The sequence below is a fragment of the Arachis stenosperma genome, chromosome 2 (genome assembly GCF_014773155.1).
Source record: "Arachis stenosperma cultivar V10309 chromosome 2, arast.V10309.gnm1.PFL2, whole genome shotgun sequence".
In the NCBI taxonomy this organism is placed as follows: domain Eukaryota; kingdom Viridiplantae; phylum Streptophyta; class Magnoliopsida; order Fabales; family Fabaceae; genus Arachis; species Arachis stenosperma.
The window spans coordinates 101,075,632-101,103,002 of NC_080378.1; the positions used below are offsets into that span (position 1 = coordinate 101,075,632).

Consider the following 27,371-nt stretch of genomic DNA (forward strand, 5'->3'; position numbering starts at 1 on the left):
AAAATAACCCATATATAACCGTCTAAAGTAGCACGTCAGCATAAATTTTGTATATTTTAGATTTTATGATAACAAATAATTATAGGCCATGGATTCCTTACTCCCACTTTTATGTGGGAGTACCATTAACCTATCTAAAATTATTTACAAATTGAACCCCGTTTTCTTATTTTTTAAAAAAAACTAATAATTAAAATTTTGCCTCTCTAGTTTTGCTTTTCACACTTTTTCCCTTTTCTTGTAACTATAGTTTCAGAGATGAGAGATATCTCTGCTAGGATTTTTTCAATAATGCTCATGTTCTTCTCCTATCTCTGTAGCTACCACTGTCGATATTGCTATCTTCACTCAGCACTGCCACCACCACTTCTACTGCCGCCACACCACACTTTCCGGTCCTCTGCGTTGTTGCGTTTTGTCTCTGCTCCTGCGAACTACTCAGGTTTCATTTTACTTTATTTGTTTTAATACTTTTTCTATGGCAATTCTTGTGAATTTGGAGGTTTTTCTGTTGTCTTCGCACCACAGTTCTTATTTTATTTTATCCCTCTGCCCTGCTTTTTTGCTTTTTCAAAAAGAAATTGCAATAAGTCACTGAAGCAATTTTAATTATGTGAGACATGAGTCCGAGAGATACATCATGCAGAATTGGTCTTTCTTTATCAATTAGAAGTTAAATCTTGTTATCTATATGATTGTTAGACTTGATTGATTAATTTTTTATTTTGTAATGTGTTTGCATAAGCTTGTTCATCTTCATACGGATACTTTCTCACTTGCTTCTATTTTTATTGGGTTAGAGCAAATTCTCTGCCGTCTACAAACGAGTTCTCAGAGATGGTTCTTCTGTGGTCATCAGAAGTATTAATGTGACATGCTGCATACCTGAGGAAATTGAATTCTTGAAGGGATTGAGCCTGCTAACCTCACTGAGACATGAAAACATTATAAAGATGAGAGGTTTTTGTTACTCAAGTAGTAGAGGTGAATGTTACCTTGTCTATGATTTTGTAACCGGTGAATGTCTATGATTTTGTTATCTTGATATGGAAGATGGAAGTGAAAATGTGCTTGAGTCTTCTAATAGGGTTTCCATCATCAAGGGCAATGCAAAAGGGTAGTTCTTTTTCGACACCCAATATTTTCTAAGAAACTCATTATAGATCAGAAAATTTGCCTCTTTCTTACAACAAGGTATTTTTCAACTATTTAGTATTTAGCATCGGTTACATGAATTAAGATGACTATTATGAACCTATAGTAAAGATTAAGCTAGAATCATTATGCAGAATGAACATAAGTATCTATCTGGTTGATATTGAGTATTTGCTAATCCTTTTTAACCAGGTCTTGGATATCTGCACAGCAATGAAGCAAGCAAACCTACAATGGTTCACCAAAATATTTTAGTTGAAAAAGTTCTTCTTGACAATCAGTTTAACCCATTGATCATGGATGCTGGGTTCCCCAAGCTTCTAGCAGACGACATTGTTTACTCGGCACCGAAAGTTGGTGCTGCCATGGGATACCTAGCTCCTGAATACATTACCACTGGACGCATCACCGAGAAGAGCGACGTTTATGCATTCGGTGTCATTGTTCTTTAAGTAACTCCGCCTATGTTACACTTGCGGTACATAGCCGGTCCCAAGCCCGGATAAAGGAGGAGGGTTGTGTTAGGTCTTCGGCAACCAACATAAAAATATAGCCGAACCCCCATGACATGAATCAAAGACATTATTGCGCTAAAGCTAGGTCGTTGCCCGGAAGCAACGCGCCGTATGGCTCGAGTACGGTGTCGAAGCAAGAGCCGCTGCATCGGTGCCCTGATGTAGTGTTAAATGAGCAAGGGTTCTCGCGTTTTCGTGAACGGACGAGGGTAAATAAGCTAGTTCACAAAGGAAAAGATAAAGGTTGAAGCGACAGAAGGTTGAGATTTGGGACATGGAACATAGGCACTCTAACAGGAAAGTCCATGGAGGTGGTGGACACCATGACAAGGAGGAAGATTAACATTATGTGCCTACAAGAAACGAAATGGGTTGGTGCAAAGGCTAGGGAGTTGGATACTTCTGGTTTCAAACTTTGGTATACAGGAAAGGTGAAGAATAGGAATGGGGTTGGAATAATTGTGGATAAGCAGTGGAAGAAGGACGTAGTGGATGTCAAGAGGGTGGGAGATCGGATCATCTCTATCAAACTAGTGGTGGAGGGAGGTGCTTTCCATGTGATTAGCGCCTATGCACCGCAAGTGGGTTCAGACGAACAACACAAGATAAGGTTTTGGGAGGATCTAGAGAGTTTGGTTCAAGGCATACCTTTGGGAGATAAGATTTTCTTAGGAGGAGATTTAAATGGCCATGTTGGGAGAGAAGTGACTGGATATGGGAGTATTCACGGAGGCCATGATTTCGGGGTGATCAATGCCGAAGGTAAAACTATTTTGGACTTTTCCTCAACTTTTGATATTCTCATCGCAAATACATGTTTTAAAAAGAGAGACGAACATCTTATAACCTATAAGAGTGGCATGACAAGCTCTCAAATCGACTTCTTCTTGTTGAGGAGAGTCGACCGAAAATTTTGCATTAACTGTAAAATTATCCCGGGAGAGAGTTTGACAACACAACATAGGGTGCTCGTCATGGATTTTCGCGTTGAGCAAAAGTTGAGGAAAAGACATCATACGAAGAACCCAAGGACGAGGTGGTGGCGGATGAAAGGTGAGGAACAAAGAAGCTTCCTAAGACGGGTAGGAGAAGAGGCAAAGTGGGATGGGAATGGAAGCGCGGAAGAGATGTGGAGGGAGATGGCAGAAGTTATTAGAAGAACAGCAAAAGAAAGTTTTGGTGAATCTAAAGGAATAGGACCAAGAGACAAGGAGTCCTGGTGGTGGAATGCGAGTATACAAGAAAAGATAAAGATAAAAAGGGAATGCTTTAAAGAGTGGTCTTTATGCCGCAATGCAGATAACTGGGAAAAATATAAGGCGGCTAAGAAAGAGACAAAAGTGGCTGTAAGTGAAGCAAGGACAAGAGCATATGAGGGTCTCTACCAGTCTTTGGGCACGAAAGAATGAGAAAAATGTATATATAGAATCGCAAAGAATCGGGAAAGAAGAACGAGAGATTTGGATCAGGTTAAGTGCATAAAGGATAAGGATGGAGAGGTGTTGGCTCAAGAGGAGAAGATTAATGAAAGGTGGAAGAGCTACTTCTACGAGTTATTTAATGAGGGACAGAAGACTCTTCCGAGCCTTGGTCGATTATGCACAAGGAAAGAAGATCAAAACTTTGACTACTATGAAGGTTTCGAGACTTCGAGGTAAAAGAGGCTCTAAAGCAGATGAAAAATGGCAGGGCAGTAGGACCTGATAATATCCCAATTGAGGTTTGGAAGGGTCTTGGAGGAAAAGGCATCAACTGGTTAACCAAGCTTTTTAATGAGATTTTAAGGTCAAAGAAGATGCCTGATGAGTGGAGAAAGAGCACCTTGGTACCTATCTACAAGAATAAGGGGGATATACAAAGTTGCGGAAACTATAGAGGGATTAAGCTTATGAGTCATACTATGAAGTTATGGGAAAGGGTGATAGAACGGAGGTTGAGAAAAGAGACACAAGTAACAGAGAACCAATTTGGATTTATGCCAGGCAGATCTACCACTGAAGCGATATACCTATTAAGAAGGATGATGGAGAGGTCGTAGTAATAAAAGGGATCTGCACATGGTGTTTATTGATTTGGAAAAAGCGTATGATAGGGTACCAAGGGAGGTCTTATGGAAGGTTTTAGAAAAGAGGAGAGTAAGGATCGCATATATTCGGGCAATCAAAGACATGTATGATGGGGCCACAACTAGTGTGAAGACTCAAGGTGGTGTGACAGAGGAATTTTCTATTGGTATAGGATTACACCAGGGATCATCCTTAAGTCCATACCTTTTCACATTAGTCTTGGAAGTACTCACAGAGCACATCCAAGAGCCTGTGCCATGGTGCATGCTTTTTGCCGATGATATCGTCCTTATGGGAGAGTCAAGGGAAGACCTAAATAAGAAGTTGGAGTTATGGAGAGAAGCTCTAGAAGTGTATGGTCTGCGCATAAGCCGTAACAAGACGGAATATATGGAATGTAAATTCAGTCTGAGAAGGGAAAACTCCAATATAGAGGTGAAGATTGGAGAAAACATCCTAGGAAAAGTTAAAAGTTTTAAGTATCTTGGGTGCATCATACAGGATAATGGAGAGATTGAACAGGATGTAAATCATAGGATCCAAGCAGGTTGGTCAAAATGGCGGAGTGCATCTGGTTTTATATGCGACAAAAAAGTGCCTTTAAAACTTAAAGGTAAATTCTATCGCACCGCTATAAGACCGGCTATGCTGTATGGTACGGAGTGTTGGGCGGCTAAAGGGGAGCACGAACATAAGCTGAGTGTGGCAGAGATGAAGATGTTGAGATGGATGAGTGGTCATACGCGATTGGATAAAATAAGGAATGAAGATATAAGGGAGAGAGTTGGAGTAGCACCCATTGTGGAAAAGATGGTTGAATCGTGTCTCAGGTGGTTTGGACATGTGGGAAGAAGACCGATAGAACATCCAGTCAGGAGGGTGGATGAGATGGAAGATGGACAAAGAGCGAAAGGCAGAGGAAGACCTAAGAAGACCATCCGTGAGGTGGTCAAACGAGATCTACATGTAAACGGTCTCTCTGTAGACATGATACATGACAGAGCACAATGGCGTCGTTTGATTCATGTAGCCGACCCCACTTAGTGGGACAAGGCTTTGTTGTTGTTGTTGTTGTTGTTGTCATTGTTCTTTAAGTCCTGTCTGGGAAGACAACAGTAGGGGGTTCAATCAGAATGGCAGTTGAGTTTTTGAGATTTGATGATTTTGTGGACACAAATCTAAAGGAAAAATATTCGAAACTAGAAGCAGCAATTCTTTCAAAGATTGCAGTGATGTGCATTCATGAGCTTTCTGAGCAAAGGCCAAACATGGTAGAGGTGATTCAGGAACTAAGCATGTATTCTTCTCATTCTTCATGATCTAGAACTTTCAGTGGGTATCATAAATTCCTAACACATTTGATTCATTCATGACCATGGTTTTCTTTAGTATATTCACTGAATTATTCATTGCTAAATTGTTGTGAACTTCAACAGAATCATGCTGCTTCATTTCTGCACACAACTGAAATTGTTGAAGGATGTTCCTTTATTGGAAATCAAATAGCTTCCAGATAATGAATTAAATTGTTAATAATCTCGGTGGAAGCAATTTAACTGTTTCCAAAATAAGAGCATGAATATACCAACGTCAGATAGGGCAAGAATCTGCACTATAAGCATACGAAGTAATCATAGCGGTATAAGCCGCAAGTTCTTCGTTGACAATTTTCATCAAACGCCTTATATGCATCATCCATTCTCTCATATTTTGTATCATAGAAGATTCCTACAGAAAGTAACCGCTAATTATAATAGTTTAGTAGTATGAAATTGTGCAAGTAAATGGTTTAGTAGTTTACAATTTTAAATAGTGTAGTGGTTTACAACAGTTCAGTTTGCTGCAATTTTTTTTTTCTTATGCTCTTTTGCCAAGGGAACAACCACCTCCTCTGAACCAAGGATTCTTAAAGAAGAACTTAACTTCAGTTTTAGAGTATTCTAGCTCTAAGCTTGTAATAATAATAATAATAATAATAATAATAATAATAATAATAATAATAATAATAATAAAAAAGAGCTCATTATACATTTTGTCTTTATAATTGTGAAATATATATTATACATTTTGTTTTTTTATTTTAATAAAAAAGAGCTCATTATAAAAAAATGAGATAAATAATTGATGATTTTGAAGTTAAATTATAATTATGAGTAAGTTCTTTCTATGATAACAAAAAAGTGATTCATAATGACTTAATGAGAGAAATAAAAAATGCATAATAAAAAAATATCTATTTTATTAAATTTAAAAAGAAGATATGAATAATTGTTCCCAATCTCATCAAAGATGTTATTAATGTATCATAAGCTACTATGCTTGTATCTTATTCAAATTTCTGTTCTCATGCAGCTCTAATTTATTTTACTAAGCATTAACAAATGTGTTAGTGTAATTAAATCAACATATCATGTAATACAACCTATTTATACACTTAAAAATACCTATTGTCGTATGAACTTTCCAACCCTCAAAACTTACTATTTTCTCTATATCACGTTTTGCATATCTAAAAGTCATATTACTGAATTATTTTTCATTAGTTTATACACTAATTTATCCTTCCTCTACATGTTACAATTTTATATTACTAATTTCCTTTAATTTGTCAATTATATGAAAAAATAATATAAATTATTAGTGACCTATATATTATTGTAATCAATTATTGCTGGTATAATAGATACAATATAACATAATCCAAAGAATGAGCAATAAAAAACTCAAACATATCCTAAATTTATAAGATATAATTGATCTATCTTAAGTTATATAATACAATTTAACTTAATACAAATAATCATATAAAATTACAAAGTACAATATCAATCATAAAATATAGTCACACAATTATTACACCAAGATATTACTCCAATTTTTCAAAACTAATTGCACCCTTCCCTGCTACTTCAATGCCTAGAGCATTTCGACCACTTTCAATTTTAGGCAACCAACATAGTAAAAGTCATTCTGTGCCAGTCAACTTCAAATTCATAAAGCAATTATGAATAAACTTATTTTTCTAGACCGTTTTACTTGAAATACTCTAGAGCTTTATATTTAGAATACAATTATCTATTGTTGGTTCAATAATAACTCTTGCTTTCATCTTGCACTTATAAAGATACAAAACTTCTTTCCTGCAAACAAAATAACAAACAAAGGGGATAAGATGAATGCTAATACGGTGAAGTAATATTTAGTTCATTTACCAGATAAATGGATTCAAAATGAGAAAGCACTAATGGATAAATAAAATTTGTTATATAATTCAGATTGTGAGACTATCCTTATTACACCAGTGAATCACCTTTTTTGCTTCCATACTTCAAAACCAGAAAATCCTAAAAATCACAGCATGTCACAAATTAAGCATAAAAAGAAAATAATGATGGAATAAATCAGAGGTTACCTGTAAATGCCGAGGCAATGATCACTCTATGAAATCTTCTAATGCTTCAAACCAAATTTGACAAAAGATAGTGGTACCAAAGAAGTCAAAAATGCATTCAATAACATTTGGTCTCCCTCACAATCTGTTCAGCATATATAAACAGAAGAAAAATGTCACTTAAACAAGATATAAAACACAAGCTCATAATTCTGTTTTTCAAAACAATCTAGAGGTGATTGTTTACAATGACAAAAACATGGGGTAATTGAACACCAATTCCAAACAAAGACACAAAAAGCTGCTACTGTTAATTTCTTAATGGTTTAAGTTGTTATATGTTAAAATATTTGGGGAGGTTGGGGAACCTGAGCAGTCTGTGGTGGGACAAATAAAATTAGGCTGTTGAGATTGCTGGTGTGGTGTAAGAACACCATATCCTCTTCCATATCTAGGATCAAATTGTTGTTGATAGTTTTCAAAATATTGAACACCAGAAATTCCATGCGGTGCTTGAGCATATATTGACTCCTAAAGAATAAAAAGAGTAGCAATTTTTAAGTAAGTCAAGAATCTACTTTGAACAAAATATAAAATGTCAAACAACATAGTTAATTAAAGTCACTACCTGATAGTAAGTTCTATTATAACTAGAGTTATCAACACCATAAAAGGATCCACTGTGTCATTGAGAATTATCAAAAGCAGTAGTTTTGATGTCTTTCTCTGCAGCAATGATTGGGAGAAAGATAAGAACACTGAGGTGTGTAGAAAATTTCAAATATTGCACAAAAAATAAAAATGCTAGATGATTGAAGAACAAAAGGAGAATTAAGGAAATTTTGGTAAGTTTTTTATCAGAAACTTTGTAAACCGTTGCACTTCACAATTAGCATGACTATAACTAAACCAAAAAGTTAATGTTCAGAAATTTAAACTATATACGTCACAACTTTATGCTAATAGATTTAATATTGTGACTCCTAGTGCTTCTTAAGTATCAAGATTATCAATTCTACCAAGATGAGGAAGATATTAAGAGAAGGGAAGACTTAGAAAGTGGTGAGAGAGGCATAAATCAATGCATGGTCTCACCCATAGCAAGGGAATCATTCAGGTATCTATTTCACTCTACACTGTATTTTATGTATAAAATTTAAGATTGATGACCGATGAACACAAATATGGATTATTGTTGTGCACATTCTAGATATATGGATACATCTAATCTAACCATGTTACATGTCATCAAATTTACAGCTTTCTTTTGGTTGTGGTACGTATTCTATGTGAAAAGCTATAGCCAAAGGTAGTGCAAACTATCATGATTCTCACAAATGCAATATATGATCACCGACATATAAGGACAGGAAACTTTTAATTGAAAACTGGTTTACTATACAATTCTTTTGAAATCAAAACAACATTCAAGTAAAACTATTAAACTCATAAATAAATTTATTGCCAATCAAAATTACACATTTGCACACTTCTCAAAAAGCATACTCTGCCAAATAATTTTATAAAGATTATTGTTGGATCCTGCTAGAGCAAGAACTTTCAAATTCACTTAAATAACAAACAGTGAATTAGGAATGCAGAGGATAAACAGTGCCTATTCTCCTTGCTCACAACTGATGAAGCCTATTTTCTTCCTTACTAAAACTGAATACTGAATACAACTCTGCTACATTAGGATGACAGGAAGTACATTTGATAGTATATAACTAAAAGTAGATGCTATGAAAAAAATCCAAAATTAATTAAGATAGTTCTTTGCTAGAAGAGAATAAGATTTTCAATTCTCATGGACATGTTCCATCAATTAATTCTTTATGCAAACACATTACAAAATAAAAATTAATCAATCAAGTCTAACAATCATATAGACAACAAGATTTAACTTCTAATTGATAAAGAAAGACCAATTCTGCATGATGTATCTCTCGGACTCATGTCTCACATAATTAAAATTGCTTCAGTGACTTATCGCAATTTCTTTTTGAAAAAGCAAAAAAGCAGGGCAGAGGGATAAAATAAAATAAGAACTGTGGTGCGAAGACAACAGAAAAACCTCCAAATTCACAAGAATTGCCATAGAAAAAGCATTAAAACAAATAAAGTAAAATGAAACATGAGTAGTTCGCAGGAGCAGAGACAAAACGCAACAACGCAGAGGATCGGAAAGTGTGGTGTGGCAGCAGTAGAAGTGGTGGTGGCAGTGCTGAGTGAAGACAGCAATAGCGACAGTGGTAGCTGCAAAGATGGGAGAAGAACATGAGCATTATTGAAAAAACCCTAGCAGAGATATCTCTCGTCTCTGAAACTATAGTTACAAGAAAAGGGAAAAAGTGTGAAAAGCAAAACTAGAGAGGCAAAATTTTAATTATTAGTTTTTTTAAAAAATAAGAAAACGGGATTCAATTTGTAAATAATTTTAGATAGGTTAATGGTACTCTCACATAAAAGTGGGAGTAAGGAATCCATTAGAGAGGCAAAATTTTAATTATTAGTTTTTTTAAAAAATAAGAAAACGGGGTTCAATTTGTAAATAATTTTAGATAGGTTAATAGTACTCTCACATAAAAGTGGGAGTAAGGAATCCATGGCCATAATTATAATAAAGAAATTTTATAAGTCTAACCAGATTTATATAGTATAATTCTAAAAATATTAAGACGTAACAATAGTAAAAATATTATTTAACTTTTAAATATTCCTCCAACACTTAACATCTTAATCGATAATAATTTGTACTTATATTTACAAAAATTTTATACACAATAAGCATATAATTTGCACCTATGTTTATAAAAATTTTGCACACATAAATAATTACCATTTGTATTTAAATTTTTTAGAATTTAAACACATAAATTAATAAAATTTATCTATTAAAGATAATAATTTAGTATTTATATTGACCAAAAGATGGCCAAAAGAACTAAAGATTAATAATCTCCAAAAATTTCTCTTTTAATAATAACAACAATAATATCAATAATACTAAGAACAAAAATAATAATAACTATAGTAATATCAACAATACTGTTTAATAGTTATTTTTATTCAAAATAATAATATTTTCTTATAAAATTTAGACACTTCATAAATTTATACTCTCATATTATTCATAGATCACCAGTCAAAGTTTAACCATTCTTTGAGTTAGATTTATTTTTGTGGACTTTGAACCAAGTCCAAAAAAAATTTTAAAAATAAATAAATTATTCATTAAACTAATAAATTTTATTACTTCATCTACTTCAACTATTTTATTTTGTCGAAAAAATAAAAAGGTATAATTTTTTTTATTTTGTTTAAAATTTTAATTCTACTTTTGGTCATTATTTAGCCATTAATGTTTAAAATTATGAGATAAAGTATGTTGTTGGATTACTAAACTAAAAAATTAGACTAAAAGAATTGAGTTTATAATTAAATGATAGCTAAAAGAATAAATTTTAATGATTCCTTAATATTTCTCTAATAAAAATAGTAGCATAGTTTAATAAAATAATGTAAATAATTGTAGAACAATCTCATAACAATATGTGGTATATTTAATAAAAAATTGTTTACATATATTTTATATTTATCTATTTCGTAATTTAAAATATATAATACAAATACTTAGCTAATATTTTTTAATTAATAGTAAATAGTAATTATGTATGTAATCATTAAAACTATTCTCATCATTTTAATGAAATTTTTATTTTCGAAATATATTTTGTCTAATTAAATAATAAATTTTCTTAAAAAAATAACTTTAATAATTTGAGAAAATATTTTATTAAGAAGAATTAGATAACACCTTATATTAGATTAATTTAAAAAAATAGCAATTGTTTGATATTTGTTTTTGTCCAATTACATATAAAATCGATATACATAAAGTATTTTTTTTTTAAAATATAATTACAAATATACCCCAATACACATATAGCACTCACACACTTAATAAAATTATTTATAATTATTATTATGACCACTTGTCCTTTTTATACAGGTCAATCAAAACTTGATCATTTTTAGCCCCTATATTCTTGGCCACCAAAGAACTTCCCTTAATAAAAAGGTAACAAAAGCTTACCCAAATTAATATTGAAGCTTTTAGAAAACCAATGCCTGTGTTGTTGATTGTGTGACAGCTAATTGAACTTGGGATCCACGGATTAAACTAATAAGTAATAATCCAGTGACGTATTAATCTGACAGGCCTATTATCGGTTAGGTTCATAACTATGGTCCATCCTTATTTATCAGTTTTGGTGAACCATCGTTAGCTTTGAGTGATAAAAAAATGAAATACGGGGGACCACCATTCCGCATGACAGTAGAAATTCTTCTTAATTATTCAGAAGATTATGATTCCTTTTACTAAGTTTTGTGCAGACGAGACAAGAGCTCTCGTTACAGTCAATGATCAATGCTTTAGTATTGATCAAATTATTTATTTATTCGCAAGTGGTTTTAATTTAATTTATCTTTAAACACCGTTTAAAGTAGTGTTAAAAAGATAAAGAAAAGGTGTAAACGACTTTGCCAACTGCATAGACTTTTGTTTGTGATTGCCATTATTCTTCGGAGCTCATCATTTCCTGAAGTTGAACTCATGGCTGCAAAACTTGAGGGTGGAGCTTATCTCTCTTCCTTTGTTGATGCTCTTTTGAAGAAGCTGCCTTCACCCGATGTCGACTCAACTCCGATGGCAAGTATGCTAGCTGACGAGGACTTGCTGCAGAGGCTGAAGCTAAGTCTCCGTTCAGTTCGACCTGTGCTCGATGATGCTGAGCAGAAGCTGATCAGAAATGACCAAGAAGTCAAGAAATGGCTTCTTGATCTCCAAGATGCTCTCTACATGGCTGATGACTTGCTTGATAAACTCTCCACTATAGCTGCCACTGCCGCTGCCACTCCAAGGGATCCAGGTAACTATTCTTCCGTGTGTCTCGCCACCGTTAATTCGATGGTGGAATATCGTGATGATGATGATGATGATGATGATGATGATGATTATGACATGCGGGTAGCTGACCTAGTTGATAAACTAGAGTCTATTGTTGAAGAGAAAAATGGTCTTCGTCTAAAAGAAGAGCCTGTCAGAGATCTAGAGGACATGTCATGGAGAATTGAGTCATCTCTGGTTGAAAGTTCTGAGATATTTGGAAGGGATAATGACAAGGAAGCCATCATAAAATTGTTGTTAGATGATACTTGTTATGCTAAAATATCTGTGATCCCTATTGTGGGAATGGGAGGAGTTGGAAAAACTACCTTAGCTCAGTTGGTTTACAATGATGAAAGAGTGGCTGAGAAATTTGACATTAAAGCATGGGTGTGTGTTTCCGACCAATTTAACATTGATAAGGTTACAAAGACCTTAGTAGAAGCAGCAGGTGGTAGTTCTCGTAATGGGAATGCTTTAGATTTACTTCAAACTGAGTTGAAGGATAAGTTGATGGGGAAGAAATTCTTGATTGTTTTGGATGACGTGTGGATTGATAATTCTTATTCCAGGCAGTGGAAAACCCTTCTGAAACCTTTTCAATTTGGAAAAAGAGGAAGCAAGGTTCTTGTTACAACTCGAAATGATACTACTGCTGATGTAGTGAAAACTATTTCAGCATACAAGCTGAGTTTATTGTCAGACACAGATTGTTGGTCACTTTTTGTGAAATGTGTATTTCTTTCACCTGAATCTAAGGAGTATTCAACTCTGGAACCTGTTGGTCGAGAACTTGTGAAAAAGTGCAAAGGGCTACCTTTGGCTGTAGAGTCGCTTGGTGCCTTGTTACGAACAAACTATGATGAAGAGGAGTGGGATCGTGTATTGAAAAGTGAGCTTTGGGAAGTTTTTGAAGATCAAAATGACGAGATTATTCCTGCATTAAACATGAGCTATCATTATCTTCCTTCAAGTCTAAAGCGATGCTTTGTTTATTGTTCTTTGTTTCCAAAAGATTGTCTATTCAAGAAAGATGAGTTGGTCTTGCTATGGATGGCAGAAGAACTTTTACAGCCAAAAGAAAAGAAGGATCTGGAAGAAATTGGTTTTGAATATTTCGATCAATTGGTTGCGAGATCCTTTTTCCATTCCTCTAGTACTTATAACAACTTCTATGTCATTCATGATCTCATGCATGATTTGGCAACAGCTCGTGCTGGAGAATTCTACTTTAGAGCTGAAAAACTTGAAGAAAATGTCGGGATCAGCAATAAAACTCGTCATTTATTGCACGACGCAGGAGGAAATTATCCCTTCTCACAAATTGTGTCAGCTTGTGACAGGGTAAAATATACTAGGACATTTCTTGAAATAAATTTGTCTCGAAAGGATCCTTTCAATATGGAAAATGCTCCTCATATCTTTTTATCAGAGTTGAAGTGCTTAAGAGTTTTGTCATTTAATGCCTTTCCTCTTGATTCATTACCAGATTCAATAGGTAACTTGATCCATTTGCGATATTTGGATCTCTCGAATACACGAGTGGAGACATTGCCTGAGGAATTGTGTTGTTTGTACAATCTCCAAACATTGAAGATGAATAATTGTCGACATCTGAAGAAGCTACCAAGTAATATGCAAGATCTTGTAAATCTACGCCATCTTGATATTAGAGGAGCTAGCATTGAGGAGATGCCGAAAGGAATGAGCAAGTTGAAGGATTTGCACTTCTTAAGTGACTATATTGTCGGCAAGGATGCAGATAATAATGGAGTTAAAGAACTAGGAGCACTTGCAAATATTCACGAGTCACTTCACATTCACCAATTAGAGAATATCATGGATGGTGCTCAAGCTTTGGAGGCAAGAATTGCTGATAAGAAGCACCTTAAGGGTCTGTATTTGAGATGGTCCTACAGCCACAGCTATGTTCATAATTCTCAAGATATACTGAATAATTTAAAGCCTCACAGAAACTTGAGAAAGCTATCAATCAATGAGTACAAGGGTCTAACATTTCCAGATTGGTTTGGCCATCCTTCCTACAAAAATATGACCAAACTGTACTTGTATGGCTGCAGCAACTGTTTAGAGCTTCCTTCACTTGGACAGCTACCCTCTTTGAAGCGCTTGCGGCTCTCCAACTTTAGAAAGCTACAACGCGTCGGTGCCAAGTTTTACAAAGAGGTTGGATCTTCTTCTCATGGGGTTGCCTTTCCGGTGCTTGAAAGTCTGAGTTTTTATGGAATGGATTGTTGGGAGGAGTGGCTTTCAGTTTCATCTGAGTTGGATGCTTTTCCTCTGCTTAGGGAGCTTAGAGTGCAAAATTGCCCTGCATTAAGAGGAGATTTGCCGAGTCAACTACCGGCTTTGCAAAGCCTTTGCATTGATCGATGTGGTCAGCTTGACTTTTCTCTTCCAAGAGCTAATGCACTGCTCGAGTTATCAGTTGAAGGACCTCAGCAGGTGGAGGCTGTGTTGAAGGCCATTGCACACAATCAGCTAGACTGTCTACAGTCTTTAAGCATTGGAAGCTGTTGGTTGGCCACATCATTTCCAGTAGGTTCAATGCCCTCTTCATTGCAAAGCTTGGTAATCAATGGTTGCCCGTATCTAGAGTTCCCAATGCTGCAACAGCAGCACGAGTCGTTACAGTCGATATCAATATTTAACAGTTGTCATTCACTCACTTCCTTCCCCTTGGCAAGCTTTCCAAATCTCACCACACTCACTATTTCATCATGTAAAAATCTGAAGTCTCTTTGGGCATCAGATCCTGCTGCATCAACTTCAAATCTTGTCTCTTTAACGATCCAAAGCTGCCCGAGTTTGGGATCTTTTCCCACACTAGAGATGGTTGCACCCCATCTAGAATATCTCTTGCTTCGAGAATGCCCAGAAATTGAATCCTTTTTTGAAGGGGGTTTGCCACCTAAGCTGAGAGAGCTTCAAATCCAGCATTGTGAGAAACTGGTGAAGTACCTAGCATCCATGGACTTGCATGATCACTGTCTTATCCGTCTTGACATCCAACATCCATATGATAACATCAAATCCTTCCCCTTGAACGGTTCCCTGCCGGCCTCACTTGGGACTCTCAATCTGCGAAACTTTCCGAGTCTAGAAATCTTAGACTGCAAGGGACTTGACCATCTCCAGAGATTATTGATAGAACGTTGTCCCAGTATGCAGGATATCGCAGGGGAAAGCTTTCCTGCCTCTCTGTCAATGCTTTGCTTCAGTGGATTTTCTTTGCTGTGGAATCGGTTTCATAACAATGACAAGCTCCTTTTGTCCAAAATGTCCCATGTCCGAAACATCAGAGTTGACGGTGCATGGAGTTCTAAAGGTACAACTGTTTTTCTGTTATGATATGATATATTTGTTATTTTGAATTTTCTATAACTACTCCTACTTTGTTGTTCTTTGTCTCCATCTGAATATAAGTTAACCTTGTTTGGAAACACTTTACCATCTTATTCCAAACTCCTTTCCCCAATGCCCTTGTGCACAAGTTAAATTGGTTTGTTATAAACACAATTATAGCACCATGGATTCATGTTTAATCTTTTACTGTTTATACTTTTTACCATATCATTGTCTATATTTTTTACTATATTCGTATTTATATTACTAAATAATAATATAATATGTTTAAAAACAAGTGTAGTACTTTCTAATCTGTCAGCATTGTATGTTACTTTCTCATTGTGTAACTACAGTGAAATTTTGTATTTAAGAAACTGTTGTTGAATCCAGGAGAATCCACTTAGGCTGCATGGCACCCCACCTTGTATAGCATCTTTGGTGAAAAAGGTCAGTGAACTAGTTAAGCACTAAATCAATTTGATCATCTAAATGAAATTCAGCCCAAATTTACATAATAATTCTCTGATTAGAGTTTTCATTTTATTTAGGCTGATTATTCTTTTGTTCTATAAAGATGATGAAATCCACCATGGGGAACTCAAGACAATCTTTATCATCCCAAGTAGGAAATGAAGGAGCAGAGGACTTTGGATAAGCAAGGAGAACTGGAGAAGAATGTGAAAAGAATTTTAAGATGGTTGTGATTTTGATTGGCCAAAATTTCAGATTTTGAAATAAAAATTTTATAATCACATTCACATAGATAAATAAAAAAGTGTTCGGTCCAATTATTATTTATTACTTCAAAAACTATGTATATGATAAATTCTCGTTGAATGAGATTATGAGAAGTATACTGTTAATACGTTAAAATTAAGTCTTAATTTGATTGTTTTAGGGTCATATTTGCTTTTATAATTTATTAAAAGAATTAGGAATATGATTCTTTTAACCTTAGTATAACATTCCAGTCGGTATTATAGAGTGAGTGATCCCTGCTTGATGCATACTTATTTCCACGTTTTATGTAGAACTAAGAAAATACTAAGAGAAGATGTTCAACATTACTAGTAATATTATTTGAGATAAAAATTAATTGAGATAACAAAATACACAATTATCATCTTATACACACGTCATTACCATGTCGCCAAAACTAAACGAATTTATTAAAGGCTCGAGTGGATTTGGAATGCCATTAAATCCACTTCTTTGCTTGGATAACATGTTGAATCACATTCTAATATTCTATATACGCTCCAAATTGAATAAAAATGAAATATAAGAATTTTGATAAGAGGAAATGCACCCAATTTAACATGATCAATAATCAAATTATTTTCACAAAACCATATTCTACTAATACATCTAAATTAACGTTGATTTTCCGGATGAAATTACATCGACAAGATTTTTTTTGTCGACGATATATGAAATTCACACAATTTTTCATTCTCACTAGTACATCCTACCCTGCCTGGACTCCATAGTAGCACACCACACTAAAGATGAACAGCCAAAACCAACAAAACAAAAGATAAAAAAATCTTGAAAGAATATAAACATTTTTTATGCCTTTCAAGGCACATACAGTGTGTATTGTAACTCGCACAATAGAAACAAAGGGGTAAGACCGTAAGAACTCTATTTAAGCTATATTCTAAGATCTAAAATTACTAGATATCACTTTTATAAAGAAAGTAAATGAAGATAAACATCCATAATTGTCAATATAGTATTGGTGATTCTTTGGTGCTATTGAAAGATAGGAAGGTCACTGCGCGGCTGTTGGTTAGAAGTTATGTCGACCTCTGCTGGAACAAGGCTACTACTTGAGGCTTCTTCCCCAACATTTGCATTTGACATTTTTATGAAATAACTATGCCTGCAAAATTTGACCATTAGAACTTCATATTAGTGATGTTAAAATTGAACTAGAGCGGCCAATAGAACCAGTCAAACTAGGAACTGGACCCTCTTATGGTCCTGCGGTCTCATAAAGTTGTTAAATTCCATAGCTGAAACAAGGTTCATGCATACCATCGAGTATCGGCTGTCAATTCCGGATGGAAAGCAGTCCCTAGAATGTTTCCTTGTCTGACAGCAACTATGACTTTGCCGCCTTCCTCGGCATTCTCCTGTCATATCCACAAAACAAATAAGAAAACATGGAATTGAGCAATGACTTGGTCTAGTTTAACAATGACCTAGGGCCAATCAACATTAATTTAAACTAAGCTGATTGTACAAAGATAACATACTAAATTGGAAACTAAATTTTTGTGAGAAGTGAGCATTTATGGGCTACTTTCTCCAAGGAGAAATATGTTCCAAAAAATTCAAATTCTTTTAATAGGGTCAATCTATTAAGTATCTAAACTTCATATCATTATAATCACACAACTTAGAATTTTCCCCTTCGATTCCTTCCTTCATTACTTTTGTCCTTTACAACTTAAGACTTTCTTGAATGTGCCCAAGCCATGCCAATCAACCAAGAGATCAATTCTCCAATCAGTTTGAAGATAGAATTGAGCATTGCAAGTGAAGTTCTCCATTGCTATTTTGGATCTTCAATATTTGCATTTCATATTTGAAAGTGAATAATATTCTCAAGACAAAGTTCCAACATGTACTAAAGCAGCTAAGTTTTAAATTTCCCCAGTTCACTTTTATGATCCTGCACATTCCAAAATTCTCTCATTAATCTATTCACCTGAGAATCAGAGATGAACCTTCTAAATTCTTAGAGCTCAGAATAGTCACTACTCAGAGTCTACAACTGCAATTACAAATAATCAATGTTTTATCTGAATTTGAGTCCATGAATTATTTTCTTTACAATGGTAACAGGAAACCTAAATCTTGAGGTAAGTTAGAAAGCTAGAAATGCACACTTTTCATCGAGCATCCATTTTATATTAAGGCAAGATGAAAGATTTCTCTAGACAGATCTGCTAATAACAAACCTTTTTGTCTTCAATGAAGGAATCAGAATCCAAGAATTTGTTAGAAGGGACAGGATAATCAGCCAGAACTTGAACTTCTGGCCCTGCTTCAAGAATTGCCGGAGCACGGATAAAAATTCCACGGAATGTTTCAGGACCACCTTCCTTGGATGCAAGCTCTGGCACCGGAAGGTCAGCTTCAAAGCTTTGAATCTAAATAAACACACTTCAGTTAAATATGACAAAGCTTATCTAACTGCATCAGAAATTTTGTTCCTAAAAGCCAGATTATTCTCTTCCCAAATTCTATAATCTGTCATATATTTCTAGGAACTCCTGGATCTCTTTGCATACCAGATGTCCCCAAAACTGGGATGTTGGGATCCCGGGAATGGGGATGGCTGGGATTTGAACAAAGGTAAAGGGAAATTCAGGGATATATATATAACATGCAAATTGTATATAAATTCTTTTAAAATAAAAAATAAATAAAAAGAGCAGAAAATCAAAATAAACCATGAATTAAGCATCATAACTAATCATTCAAAATCTTATGTTCTATATTTCACAATACTATAATAGTTCCATAATCCATACTAAATAAACTCGTAAAATCATAAATTCTAATTTAAGTTGTCAATGATCAATTATCGTCAAAGAAGGGCAGTGCATAAAGCATTAGTACCTGGCTGCCAAAGAAATTTCTATGCACAGTACAATCAAGTCCACCAACCAGTTTTTGTCCACCAGTCTTCTGTCCTGAAATGATGTTGATGTTATAAATTTTTTAATCCATTATCAGATGCATGAAATGAGATGCAAATTCAGAGTAAGAGTATACTTAGTTGGAGGATAAAAATGGGAAGAAAATTTTCATGGATGGGTTTGATATGTAAAATTACACATGAAGATCATTCATGAAACAGTCCAAAAAATTAAAAAAGAACTCTTCATGAAAACTTCCACAACATTTTTACTCCCCAACCAAAGTACTTAATAGTTAAAACTGTCCTGGAATAAAGAGGAGAAAGAAACAAACTACCTGTTGCTTTATTTGCCAAGAATATAAGCCCTGCACAGGTTCCCCAAACAGGCTTTCCCATTTCGACAAACTCCCTCAATGCAGGAAACTGAAAAATTAATTTTCCAGATGAAATTACATCGGCAAGATTTTTTTTTTTTTTTTGTCTCCGATATATGAAATTCACACAATTTTTCATTCTCACTAGTACATCCTACCCTGTCTGGACTCCATAGTAGCACGCCACACTACTTAAGATGAACAGCCAATGAGCCAAAACCAACAAAACAAAAGATAAAAAAATCTTGAAAGAATATAAACATTTTTTATGCCTTTCAAGGCACATACAGTGTGTACTGTAATTGTCACCATAGAAACAAAGAACTCTATTTAAGCTATATTCTAAGGAGTAAGTTAAAATTAATGGGGTCTGCACGAATGAAAGGTGAAGGTGACATCTGGGAGCAAAAATTTCTTCCTCATTTTTAGGACAAAAGGATAGCTTTTTCCATGTATGCAGCATTGAAGTTGAGAGGAGATGGATTTGATCTTGCAACATCTTCAACAGGTAATTCGTCTCATCTATTTTTAATATATAAAAGTAGATGGATAAATTTACCCATATTATTTTTAAGACATCTTTCTCCTTCTACTAATACTATGTCAGCAACATCGCTTATTTGGTAAAACTTTAGAATCAACCACTCATTTTTTGTCAAATCAACTATTATTTCCAAATCAGCAAAAAAATAAAACATACAAAAAAATACAAGTAATAGAAATATATGCAAATTAGACTGTAAAATTATCAATGACAATAATTAAAAATTATTAGTGTCTAATCAAATTTGTAACCTATAAGAATCTATATCCCTATATTTATTATATTTTACCGTTATAAACAATATAATAAATTTATAAGTCTAATAATTAATTTATTAATTTTTATAAATAACTCATTAAATGTAATAAACATCCATATTACAAATATAATAATAATCTATTAATCATAATAAATTTTACGTTACAATATATTATACGTTAAATATAAAAATAAAATTTGTACAAAATATTATATAACAAGACAAATAAACTTTTAAATATAAAAATAAAATTTATACTAAATATTAGATAATAAGTTTACAAATTTATCAAAATAATAAATATTTCTCTAACATAAAGATTTAAGACAAGATAAATAACTAAACTCAGACTTGTATTAATTTAAATTGTAATCCACTAATAATACAAAATATTCAAAGTAAAATAAATAACCCTACTCGTACCAGATCGTTAGAATCATCCTCTCTTTGAGAACTCTTTGGTTGTCCTGATGGCTACAGAATAAGTGGTTGATAATACTTGTGACTATGTCAACCCTGCCAAAAATATATATATAGGCACATCAGCATTGAGAGACACAAAGCCATGGCTCATTCTTTGAATCCAAAGCAAGCTCAACCTATAGAGACCCCAAATCACAGAATAAGTTCTAACCTAGCAAAAACTTAAAAATTAGACTTTGGAGAAGGACACAAAGTCAATAACTTAAAATTTATACAAAGGTAGTATCTACTTGATTTTGTTTGTGTACATACATGTGTGCCACTGCTGTACTAAAAATTGGAATGAAGGATCTGGAAAATAAAATGTAGGTATCCTAGAGAGGGAAATAAGTCATAACAACAATGAATGAAGAATCCACACTGTATAACATTTCTTATTCTTTTGGAGATGACACGTTCAAAGTCTTTCTTTTGGAGATGATCTATGATTTATAGGCCACGGAAATCAAAGGTAGAATGAAGTTATCTCTATGAATAAAATTATTTCTTATTCTTGAATAAAATTCTACTATCATGAAAAATAAAATTATAAAGAATTAAAATAAATTCGTCACACTCACACCAATCACAGAACTTTCTAGTGATTGACGTTCTCATTCTTTAAGAAGACTTGACTATTAGTGTATTGAGATTTGCTTACCTCCTATTCCTCATACAACTTCTAATTCACACTCTATTATCACAAGAACAGAATCAGAAAACCAAAAACCAAGAACCTTTACTGTTTTTGTACCTATTGATCAAAGGCAGCAGGTGCAAAGAGTGTTTCTCAAGCCATCACCTGTCCACATTGGAAGGCAGCAATGGATGCTGATGAATTCCAAGCTCTCATGCAGTATCAATCTGCCAATTCATGAATCAAGAAACATATGTCATAGACTCATTGGTAAAAATTAGGACAACTGTGATTATATTTCTATGAATCTATGACATATGGATGCATTTATGATCTTTTACCTTATTAGTCTTTTAAGGCTCCAACAACACTACCGCTAGAGATTACACATTTTTCCAAGATCAATGTGACAATTGTAACCATGCAAGAGTTTTCTTTAAGTTTTTGGCCTGCAAACAGTCTTTCCTTTTTTACGAAAAGATTAACTGACTCCACACTGTATAACATTAGGATACAATCTTTGTCTTTGTAGGATACAAGCAAACAACTCTACAAGAGAGTAATTGTTAGAAAAAAATCCCTTAGCACACATAAATTTTATAGTTTCAAATTCTTCCAATAGAAGAATTTTTGTTGAGGTTCATGGTAGTAGACTAGTAGTATATTGTAGGGTTGACCAAGGTGCCTTAGTTTTTGTTATCTGAATTAATAGTAGGACTGGTGAGTGTTGGTTGCATAAGGCAAAGAAAGAAGTGAGAAATTCAAGAGATTTGTATAGTGGCATGACAAATTTTCATATTTTGAGTAATCAAAGTTATTCTTACATTATAAAGTAGATATTCCTTCTCAGGTGATACACAAATTTTGACGAAATGATTTAAAGTTCAGCCATCCATACCATTTTTGTCATCAGGTTCAATCATGGTGAGAATTCCATTCTCTGTTTTTTCTACCCTTATCTCCTCAAGAACCTTTCTCTGTTGCAGTTATTATCATTGTCTTGTTTCTCAGAATTCCTGTGAGTATTACAATGATTGAATATTATGGATGCATCAAAAGCAAAATCGTAACTGCAGAAGTTATCTCTTGTTGGCTTCCATGGAAAAGCTGTATGAATGATACAAGACATTAATAAGAATGAAGAATAACAATATTGTAACACAGAATGAAGAATGAAAAACTAGTGACTGGGCAACACAGAATAATGTTAAGACAGGGTGAGCTATATGTCTTATGTTTGTGCATATTTATCAGATCAGCTTCTGCAATTGAATAGTTTTAGTCTGATTTTGCTTAAATAATTTGTCTTAAGGGGAAGGATCAGGTTTGGATAAGATTGTATGATATGCGGTTTTTGTCTCTACAGGATTTGAGAGCATAGCATTACAGAAAAATCTCAATTGCACTAACCTCATTTTTCTCATTTTTCATCAATCTGTCAATTAGGTGAGAGCCAATAAATCCAGCTCCTCCAGTAACCAAAATTTTCATATTGGACTGTTTTCAATGAGAAAGAGTTAGGGAACCAATAATTTAATTTTCTCATGTACTACTTTATTACATTATCCAAATTCACAGTTATTTTGAAACCGAAGGAGTAACATTTACCAGATCCAACAATCAAAGATTCATTTATAACTTATAAGAGAAGGGGAGTATCTGCAAATATAAAACTCTATGAGAGACCATCAATAGTAGATTACTAATTCATTGACATAACTGGATCCAAAGAACCAAAAACAGTAGAAAATAATCAGAATAACAGAATGCCATGTGAGGGATGACCTGAAAGAACTTGGAGAAGCGCAAGGGAGATGGCTGAGGAGGTTGCTTTGCTGCTTCATTAGAAGCATTGGCTGCCATTGTCAAAATTTCTCAAGTTCAAATCCTGAACCAATTTCCAAACGGTCAACACTTATTATGAGCCTTTGCACACAATAATTAGTTGAAAACATCAAAACTTCATGAACCAAATCAAATTGAAACCAAGCAAATGGACCAGGAGATAGTGACAGACACTTAAGTAACAATCATTGGAAGAGAGAAGGAGAGAGGGAAAGAGAGAATGGACCTGACTTAAGCAGAGAAAGAGAGAGATCAATCCAGGAGATAGTAAGAAGAGCATATCCAGAAATTGAGCTTTCTCTTACAACCAAACACTAAACCACAAACTAGTGTAATCACATTGTAAAACTAATGTGTCAAACTAGTTGAGCTAAAGTAATGTGATGAATTGATTATGCTAACTAGGTTTCAGTGATGCGATTGTTATTAACAAACGCAAATTCAGAATTTCATTATGAAAATAGTAGATACAAAAACTGCAAAAATAAATATAATAATCAGAGAGACAGAGAGGAACTTACAATGCAACGATGAGTCTGTGAAAGAATAAGAACTTACATGCAGATTCACAAATCACAATGTGAGTGAGAGAGAGAGAGAGAGATAGAGCAAGAGAGAGGAACTTACATGAAGAGGATGGCGCGGCGGCGGGCTCGGCGGCGGAGAAGAAGAAGAAGGAGAAGAAACTCTGCTCTCCGGTGGAGGACGACGGGTTTTCTCAGGCGTCGGAGAAGAAAAATCTCTGCTGATCTGCTCTCTGCCTCTCTCCATGACGGTGACTCCGTCTCTAGTCTCTACTCTCTACTCTCTACTCTCTACTCTCAAGCGTTGGAGAAGAAGAAGAACCCTCGCTACTCGCTCTATTCTGATTCTCTGACAGTTTGGGGAATTGAGTGAAACGAGCGACGCGGGTAGTAAACGCTAAAACGCGAGTATAAATTTTGGAAAAGTATAGTAACCAAGTACCAATAATTTAAAATTCAATTAATTATAATTATTAATAATTAATTTTAAATTTTTTTAATTTAAAATTTAAATAATTAAAAATTAATTAATTAAATCTAATTAAAAACTATAAAAATTTTCTTTTTTTTTATATTAACCTATACACTTCCAATAATAAAATATATAGATTTTTTTTCAAGGAGTTCGCCACCAAAAGAATAAAACCATGAATAAAAACGATCTTATTCTTGGCCGATTCTTTTGGAACACCAAATTCTTTGTACGCCAAACTATTGTTTCAGATATTTTTCTTGGATGTTGATACTGTTCTACCCGATCTAACCACAGTCGCAGCGAATGATGATGCAAATGAAACTGAAAGTGCCTCCACTGAAAATGCTTTACCCAAAGAATTTTATGAAGTGGAAGAGATTTTTAACAATGTAATTGATGGATAGGAAGGTAAATATGAGTATAATTCTCATGCTATTAATGACAGTGCTGTCTTTGATGAAAATCATAAAGAGGTTTGGAAGGGGGAGTTGGATTCTCATGCCTTTCAGGATTGTACGCCAGATGATGCGCTTCAAAAATGGCTCGATGAGATGGATTCTGGTATTAATGAAGTGAAAGACATTTCTGATGATGATGTGGAATACAAGCTTGATGAGAGCATGGATTCAAATCCTCATGCAGGGAAGGACATTGCTGTGAATGATGGAAAAATTAAGTCAACCGCAAGAAACAACCTCCATCAAACTCAAAGCTGGGAGATTCAATTACAACAAAGCAAAAGACTAAATAGCAAGAAATCCAAGCTAAAATCTGGTTCAACTTCAGGAGTTGTTCAAAAAAGAATTAGTGGTGGAACACGAACTATTTTTGAACAATTATAAAAATATATAAAAAAAACATCTATTTAATATAAAAAAACTATCTTAATACTTAACAAAAAAATGTCCAGCTATAAGATTTAAAAAAAATCATTTAATTCTTAAAAAATAGAAATATCCACATCAATAATTCAAAAAATTCGAAAAATATATTAAAAAACATCTATTTAGTATGAAAAAGAAACATCATGATGTTTAGTAGAAGAAATATCCATATATATTAACTTACTTTTATTAAAACGGATTTCGAAATCGGATCCATTAAAAAGTTGACAGAAGTTGGTTGGACCCTAGTTGATTCCCTAGCGGAACTCATAATTTTTTTATGATAAAAATGGACGGTAACTTTTGTCGATTTTAATTAAAATAAAAATCAATAACATGACCGTCTATAAATCTATAAATGAAGATCCCTCTCGCATTGACGACGGAAATTGTCGATATTATAATTATTAAAATAGACAACCAATCCATCGATTTTAAAGAAAAAGAACTATCATCCACTTTCTCGTCGGCAATGCGACGACAGTGCTCAGACGGTAGAAGGTTGCTAAAATAATAAATGACATTGTCATCTATTTTAATATTTTATTTTTAATAATTTTTTTTTATTTTATTGATGACATGCCATCAAAAAATATCGACAAAAAATCTAATCGTCAAATTTTGGCATTAATAATTATATTGTTTCTTGTAGTGATAGATGTTTTTTCTATATTATTGTTATAAATAGTATAGCAGTCCGAATTTTTTAAAATTAAATTATAAATTATTCATAATTTAATATTTTATTTTAAAAAATAATTAAATTAAATTTTTATAATATTTTAAGTTTAAAATCCATTAAAATTTTTAAATAATTTTTATTATAATAAAATATTTTAAAAACAATAAAAAAATTATTATTATTATTATTATTATTATTATTATTATTATTATTATTATTATTATTATTAAGGGAACAAAGTAAAAGAGATTGAAAACGTGCAATGCATATTTACATATATAATAATGACACATATTTTCTTTACTTTATTATCTTGACACCTAATAACACCTTTAACACCATAAATCCTCAAATTTCATGGTCGGCCTTTACTCATCTTTGTTACCCTTCCTTCATCACCGAACTACGATACTTGGAAAAAGAAAGAAAGAGAAGTGATCGAGAGTGAAGGAGAGAAACCCTGAAATTTTCAGACTTTTGACTTCGATTTTTTTATATAGGTAACTTCAATAAAATATTTAATTCGATAAAAGTGTTTATTTTTTACTTTTTTACACGTTAGCATCACTTTTATTCGGTAGAAGTTGACACTGATGTAGCTTTTCTTTTTTTTGAGTTTGAATATTTGAAATTTTAGGAGACATAGACAATTTCTGATATTTTTTTCTTTAGCAGCTTAGTCAAAAAAATTTTCTAAAGTTTCCGTTGTTTTGATTTCGTACGAAAATAGAGTTTAGTACTTTTATAATAATTAAATTGAACTTGATAAATGAATGTTGGTTTGATTGATTATTATTTTGAGTACGATTAAGTTTATGTTGAATTATTGTTGTTTGTTTGAGAATTATATATTTTAAAATTTTTTTAAAACGAAATTAAAGAACAGATTGTTGAAATTGATTTGAAACTTTTGTTTTGGGAAAAATGAGTTTTTATGAAAGAGAAATGACTTTGAATTGTTTTTAAAGTTTGGAAAAAAAACCTGGGCAATATGCAAGGATTGTGACTTAGTCTTTCTTGTTCTGGGTTAAGATTTTAAAAGATTGTGGTTTTGAATTTGAGTTATGACATGGCAAGAATCGTGGTGATGTACCGCTTGTCCAGTATAACGATGGGCATGGGGATCGTGGTTATTTACCGCTCACGGGTGTGCTATTTTTCAATTGAAAATGTCTGTGGGGATCGAAGTGGTTTACCGCCCGCAGATGGTAAGGATCGAGGTGGTTTACCGTTCATTAGGTGAGGATCATGGTACTGTACTGCTTACTAGTTTTCAAGAGGACGATGTTCGTGTTAGCTACCGGACATGTCAGGTTGACTATATAACCGATAGATGAGACTCATCAGCCATAGAACAGACATGCATCATACTTGTTTGCACATATTTATTTGTGAGTGTGTTTTCTATGATTGTGGGTGTGCTATATGATTGCTTGATTTCCGTATTCTTTATTTGTTAAGTTTAAATGTATTCTATTGCTTGTTGCTATTGGCTTTGGTAACAAAACGGACTTAACTAACTACCCTGACCCTACTAAGAACTCACCAATTCTTACGGAGCTACAGGAGCATAGAAGATTATG

At 33.6% G+C, this 27,371-nt stretch overlaps 3 protein-coding genes and 1 pseudogene across 16 annotated transcripts; 2 read left to right on the top strand and 2 right to left on the bottom strand.

The window, feature by feature from the left end:
* The first annotated feature begins 1,388 nt into the window (after positions 1–1,388).
* Positions 1,389–5,253, top strand: LOC130963305 (uncharacterized; annotated as a pseudogene).
* Positions 5,254–6,535: 1,282 nt separating this feature from the next.
* Positions 6,536–9,527, bottom strand: LOC130960255 (uncharacterized). 6 transcript variants are annotated; one of them, XR_009079044.1, is made up of 5 exons: positions 7,756–9,481; positions 7,496–7,658; positions 7,149–7,272; positions 7,047–7,080; positions 6,536–6,876 (listed from the first exon to the last, which is right to left on the bottom strand). XR_009079044.1 is itself a non-coding variant. In XM_057885621.1 (4 exons), exons 1-4 carry the CDS (start codon positions 9,410–9,412, stop codon positions 7,246–7,248), a joined length of 414 nt encoding a protein of 137 aa, XP_057741604.1. In that variant the 5' UTR covers positions 9,413–9,497; the 3' UTR covers positions 7,130–7,245. The 6 variants fall into 6 exon arrangements, 1 of the variants encoding a protein (XP_057741604.1); XR_009079041.1 differs by lacking the exon at positions 7,047–7,080 and having other exon boundaries at positions 6,539–6,876; positions 7,756–7,853; positions 9,202–9,480; XR_009079043.1 differs by lacking the exon at positions 7,047–7,080 and having other exon boundaries at positions 6,539–6,876; positions 7,756–7,853; positions 9,262–9,479.
* A 2,116-nt stretch (positions 9,528–11,643) lies between these two features.
* On the top strand, positions 11,644–16,350 carry LOC130961301 (putative disease resistance protein At3g14460). The gene is made up of 3 exons (XM_057887080.1): positions 11,644–15,427; positions 15,838–15,894; positions 15,996–16,350. Exons 1-2 carry the CDS (start codon positions 11,746–11,748, stop codon positions 15,849–15,851), a joined length of 3,696 nt encoding a protein of 1,231 aa, XP_057743063.1. The 5' UTR covers positions 11,644–11,745; the 3' UTR covers positions 15,852–15,894; positions 15,996–16,350.
* A 459-nt stretch (positions 16,351–16,809) lies between these two features.
* LOC130960253 (probable pyridoxal 5'-phosphate synthase subunit PDX2) lies at positions 16,810–24,127 on the bottom strand. Of its 9 annotated transcripts, none has more exons than XM_057885614.1 (12): positions 23,851–24,127; positions 23,164–23,266; positions 22,987–23,037; positions 22,789–22,875; positions 22,277–22,485; positions 21,496–21,605; positions 20,703–20,795; positions 19,438–19,525; positions 19,081–19,154; positions 18,417–18,608; positions 17,488–17,585; positions 16,810–17,332 (listed from the first exon to the last, which is right to left on the bottom strand). In XM_057885614.1, exons 8-12 carry the CDS (start codon positions 19,496–19,498, stop codon positions 17,203–17,205), a joined length of 555 nt encoding a protein of 184 aa, XP_057741597.1. In that variant the 5' UTR covers positions 19,499–19,525; positions 20,703–20,795; positions 21,496–21,605; positions 22,277–22,485; positions 22,789–22,875; positions 22,987–23,037; positions 23,164–23,266; positions 23,851–24,127; the 3' UTR covers positions 16,810–17,202. The 9 variants fall into 9 exon arrangements, with proteins under 9 accessions (XP_057741597.1, XP_057741596.1, XP_057741601.1 ...); XM_057885613.1 differs by having other exon boundaries at positions 23,450–24,127; XM_057885618.1 differs by lacking the exon at positions 22,987–23,037.
* Positions 24,128–27,371: the final 3,244 nt, after the last annotated feature.

Bases quoted from the DNA above. Each gene is read 5' to 3' on its own strand.
- LOC130960255 (XM_057885621.1), bottom strand. From the start codon at position 9,412: ATGCTCATGTTCTTCTCCCATCTTTGCAGCTACCACTGTCGCTATTGC. The intron at 7,659-7,755 runs GTAGTGACTTTA...TTTATTCTTTAG, and splicing joins ATAATAGAACTTACTATCAG to GAGTCAATATATGCTCAAGC. The intron at 7,273-7,495 runs GTTCCCCAACCT...TATGCTGAACAG, and splicing joins TCCCACCACAGACTGCTCAG to ATTGTGAGGGAGACCAAATG.
- LOC130961301 (XM_057887080.1), top strand. From the start codon at position 11,746: ATGGCTGCAAAACTTGAGGGTGGAGCTTATCTCTCTTCCTTTGTTGAT.
- LOC130960253 (XM_057885618.1), bottom strand. From the start codon at position 19,498: ATGGGAAAGCCTGTTTGGGGAACCTGTGCAGGGCTTATATTCTTGGCA. The intron at 19,155-19,437 runs GTAGTTTGTTTC...ACATCATTTCAG, and splicing joins CTTGGCAAATAAAGCAACAG to GACAGAAGACTGGTGGACAA. The intron at 18,609-19,080 runs GTACTAATGCTT...GTGTTTATTTAG, and splicing joins GAAATTTCTTTGGCAGCCAG to ATTCAAAGCTTTGAAGCTGA.